The following is a 4,728-nucleotide window of genomic DNA, read 5'->3' on the forward strand; positions in this document are numbered from 1 at the left end:
GAAACTTGCATGTTGAATTGAAACCACTTTGTACAACTACTTAAAGATAACTTTTTAAAAAAGACACCTATCTTGTTTTTGGTAGCCCCAAAACAAGAAGTACCAGTTCTCACTACGGAGGCAAAGTTTAGCCTGTTCTTTGCTCAGGAGATTATCTTTACTTGGTAGTTTGCTACTGCCCATAGAAATTGGTAAAAATAAACAAAAATGAAAACAAAGAAAATCCCCAGCTTCTTACCAAAGTTCAAATACTTCAGTAGATTTTTTTTTCAAGAATAAGGGATGGATATGGGAGAGTGGTTATGGTGTAATTCTGTCTTTCTAAGTAGTTCTATTCTCTGTTTCCAGAGACCTCCATCCTTAGAGGATAATGGAAACCAAGAATTCTTCTGTGACAGAGTTCATCCTTGCGGGCTTAACAGACCAGCCAGGACTCCGTATCCCCCTCTTCTTTCTGTTTCTAGGTTTCTATGTAGTCACCATGGTGGGAAACCTGGGCTTGATCACTCTGATAGCTCTCAACTCCCACCTACACACGCCCATGTACTTCTTCCTCTTCAATCTTTCCTTAATAGATTTCTGTTACTCTTCTACCATCACTCCCAAAATGCTGATGAGTTTTATCTCAAAGAAGAACATTATCTCCCATGGTGGGTGCCTGACTCAGCTATTTTTCTTCTGCTTCTTTGTTGTCTCTGAGTCCTTCATCCTGTCAGCGATGGCATATGACCGGTATGTGGCCATCTGTAATCCCCTGCTGTACACAGTCACCATGTCTCCTCACCTGTGTTTTCTCCTTTTGCTGGGTGTCTACGGAATGGGATTTGCTGGAGCCATGGCCCACACAGGAAGCATAATGAGTCTGACCTTCTGTGCTAACAACCTTGTGAATCATTTCATGTGTGACATACTTCCCCTCCTTGAGCTGTCCTGCAACAGCACCTATGTAAATGAATTGGTGGTCTTCATTGTGGTGGCCATTGACATAGGAATGCCCATCGCTGCCATCTTTATTTCTTATGCCCTCATCCTTTCTAGCATTCTTCACATGCAATCCAGAGAGGGCAGGTCCAAAGCCTTCAGCACCTGCAGTTCCCATATCATTGTGGTTTCTCTTTTCTTTGGTTCTGGAGCTTTTATGTATCTCAAGCCTCCTTCCATTTTGCCTCTTGATCAAGGGAAAGTGTCCTCTCTGTTTTATACCATTGTGGTACCCATGTTAAATCCATTAATCTATAGCTTCAGGAATAAGGATGTCCAAGTTGCCCTGAAGAAAACTTTGGCAAGGAGGAGGTAACAAACTACAAGAAATGTATCCAAGGCCTAACGTATGAAACTGTAACCTCTCTGTACATCACCTTGACAATAAATGAGTATAAAAAAACAAAATAAGAAAAAGAAATGAACTGTATTTATACAAGGAGAAAATGGTTCATTTGTAAGTATTTATGTTTGTAATGAAGGATTAAAATTTTAATTTTTTCCTGTCTTGTAGACAGAATTTTAAGTCTCTACATTAAATTGAGTGTTAAACGCAGGTTTATTCTTTCTGATGTTTATTCTACTTCAACGATTCCAAGATTTCTTAATTATATGCATACTTTTATACAATTATAGATCATTTATCCTGAATAGGCCTTATAAATCATTTAATCTAGCCTCCTTACCTAAGAGATATTAGAAACTTGAAAGTACTTTGTTACTTAGGGACACAAAATTATCTGTTATCATGCCATGCTTTCTTCCTTTATCACTGTGTTGTAGATTTCTTTAAAAATATGATAAAACACCAAAATGGGATTATATTCACAATATTTTTTAAATTTAATTTATTTATTAATTGAACACAAATTTTTTTGACAAGGTGTTGTGCAAAAAGGGTACAGTTACATAGTAGGGCAGTGTGTACATATCCTGTGATATCTTACGCCCTGTTTTTCTTTCCCTTCTCTAGGTCAGGTAGACATATATACAATACACAATGAATCAAGAACATATACAGTAGCCACGTGGCCAAGCCCAAGAAAATTCGCCTAGGGCTTTAAATGTAATGTCGATATTAGACCATATGTCGACAGTAGTCTTATATGAACGTACATACATAGGTTTTGAGCTATTGTATTCCACTGAGAGGTTGATTTTTGACCTTTATATGTTGAGTAGTTGTTTGGTTTTAGTTACATACTGTTGGGTCGCTGCCCCAATCCTGTGGGAAATACCATTTGACAAGCAGTTTTTGGTTTCACAGACCGGGTCTCTATTGTCTCTCCGTCTCCCTTTCTTAACAGTCATATATCAGGGAGATCATGCCCCTTTGTTTTCTGTGTTCTAGGCTTGTCTCGCTCAACATTATTTGTTCAAGTTCTGAGCATTTCCCTGTGAATAACAATATTTCACCATTCCTAATCGCTATGTGGTATTCCATTGTGTATAGGTACTATATTTTTTGGATCCATTCATCTGTGGAGGGGCATCTGGGTTGTTTCCATATTTTGGCTATTGTGAATTGTGCCGCGATAAACATGGAAGTACAAATGTCTTTTTGATATCTTGGGACCTGTTGTTCAGGATAGATGCCTAGAAGTGGTATGGCTGGTTCATAGGGTAGGTCTATATTGAGCTTTTTGAGAAACCTCCATACTGTTCTCCAAAGTGGTTGTACTAATTTGCACTCCCACCAACAATGGAGAAGGATTCCTCTTTCCCCGCACCCCCTCCAGCATTTGTTGTTGCCTGAGTTCAGAGTATAGGCCATTCTAACTGGGGTGAGGTGGTATCTCAGGGTTGTTTTTATTTGAATTTCCTTTACTACCAGGGATGTTGAACATTTCCTCATACGTTTCTTTGCCATTTTGATTTCTTCTCTTGTAAAGTCTCTCTTTAGCTCCTTTGCCCATTTCCAAATTGGTTTATTGGGCTTGGAGGGGCTTAGTTTTTTGAGTTCTCTGTGGATGACAGATATTAGGCCTTTGTCTATTGCTGTGCTGGTAAAGATCCTTTCCCATATGGTTGGCTGTCTTTCTGTTTTGGTGGCTATGTCCTTAGCTGTGCAGAAACTTTTTAATTTGTAGTAGTCCCATTTGTCGAGTCTTTTCCCTATTTGTTGTGCCCCTGGGACTCTATTCAGGAAGTTCCTTCCTGTGCCTATAAGTTCTAGCATGTTTCCTACTCTGTCCTTCAGTAGTTTCAAGGATTCAGGTTTGATATTGAGGTCCTTGATCCATTTTGAGTTGATCTTGGTGCATGGTGATAGACTTGGATCTACTTTGAGTTTTCTGCATATGGCTGCCCAGTTCTCCCAGCACCAGTAGTTGAAGAGGCTATGTTTATTCCATTGTATATCTTTAGCTCCTTTGTCCAATATCAGCTGATATATCTTATATTTTATATCTTGATCTTCAATTCTAATCCATTGGTCTTCCGGTCTGTTTTTATACCAATACCAGGCTGTTTTTGTTATGATGGCTCTATAGTAGAGCTTGAAGTCTGGTATTGTGATACCTCCTGCACTGCTTTTTTTTTTTGCCTAGAATTGCTTTGGCTATTCTAGGTCTTTTGCTGTTCCATATGAATTTATGGATTGCTTTCTCTATTTCAGTGAAGAATGTGACTGGGATTTTAATAGGGATTGCATTGAATTTGTATAACAATTTGGGCAATATGGCCATTTTCACTATATTGATTCTGCCTACCCATGAGCATGGGAGGTCTTTCCATCTCCTTGTGTCTTCTTTGATTTCCCTTATTAGATTTTTATAGTTCTCATTAAATAGGTCCATCACGTCCTTGGTTAAGTTGATCCCTAGGTACTTTATCCTTTTTTTTGCTACTGTAAATGGAATTGTTTCCATAATTTCCTTTTGGTTTGTATATTGCTGGTGTACAGAAAAGCTGCTGACTTTTGTGGATTGATTTTGTATCCTGCTACTTTGACAAAATGGTTTATTAAGTGTAGGAGTTTGGGGACTGAGTTTTTTGGGTCCTTCAGATATAAGATCATGTCGTCTGCGAATAGGGATAACTTGATTTCTTCCTTGCCAATATGGATCCCTTTGATGTCCTCCTCTTGCCTTATTGCTATGGCTAGGGATTCCAGCACTATGTTGAAAAGAAATGGGGAGAGTGGGTATCCTTGTCTTGTTCCTGAGTTTAGGGGGAATGATTTCAGTTTCTCTCCATTTAATATGATGTTAGCAGTTGGTCTGTTGTATATGGCTTTTATTGTTTTGAGGAATGTTCCATCTATTCCTGTTCTCTCCAGAGCTTTTAATAAGTATGGATGTTGTATTTTGTCAAAGGCTTTTTGGGCATCGACTGAGATAACAATGTGATTCTTGATTTTAGTTCTGTTTATGTGGTGAATTACATTGATTGATTGACGGATGTTGAACCATCCTTGTGACTGTGGGATGAAGCCTACTTGGTCATGATGTATGATTTTCTTGATCAGTTTCTGGATCCTGTTAGCTAATATTTTATTGAGGAGCTTTGCATCTGTGTTCATTTAGTGATATTGGTCTGTAGTTCTCTTTTTTTGTTGGGTCTTTGCCTGGTTTGGGAATGAGTATGATATTAGCTTCATAGAATGAGTTTGGGATTTCTCCCTCTGTTTCTATTTCGTGGAAGAGTTTGAGGAGTATTAGTATTAGCTCCTCACTAAAGGTTTTGTAGAATTCATTGGTGAATCCATCTGGGCCTGGGCTTTTCTTTGTTGGGAGGTTCTTGATT

General features: G+C 38.5%; 1 protein-coding gene across 1 annotated transcript; it reads left to right on the plus strand.

Annotated features, from left to right (window-relative positions):
* Positions 1 to 370: 370 nt before the first annotated feature.
* LOC125348024 (olfactory receptor 8B12) lies at positions 371 to 1,297 on the plus strand. Its single transcript, XM_048340961.1, has one exon. The coding sequence runs from the start codon at positions 371 to 373 to the stop codon at positions 1,295 to 1,297; it is 927 nt and encodes a 308-aa protein (XP_048196918.1).
* Positions 1,298 to 4,728: the final 3,431 nt, after the last annotated feature.

Source organism: Perognathus longimembris, chromosome 3, assembly GCF_023159225.1.
Source record: "Perognathus longimembris pacificus isolate PPM17 chromosome 3, ASM2315922v1, whole genome shotgun sequence".
NCBI lineage: Eukaryota > Metazoa > Chordata > Mammalia > Rodentia > Heteromyidae > Perognathus > Perognathus longimembris.

Bases quoted from the DNA above. Each gene is read 5' to 3' on its own strand.
- LOC125348024 (XM_048340961.1), top strand. From the start codon at position 371: ATGGAAACCAAGAATTCTTCTGTGACAGAGTTCATCCTTGCGGGCTTA.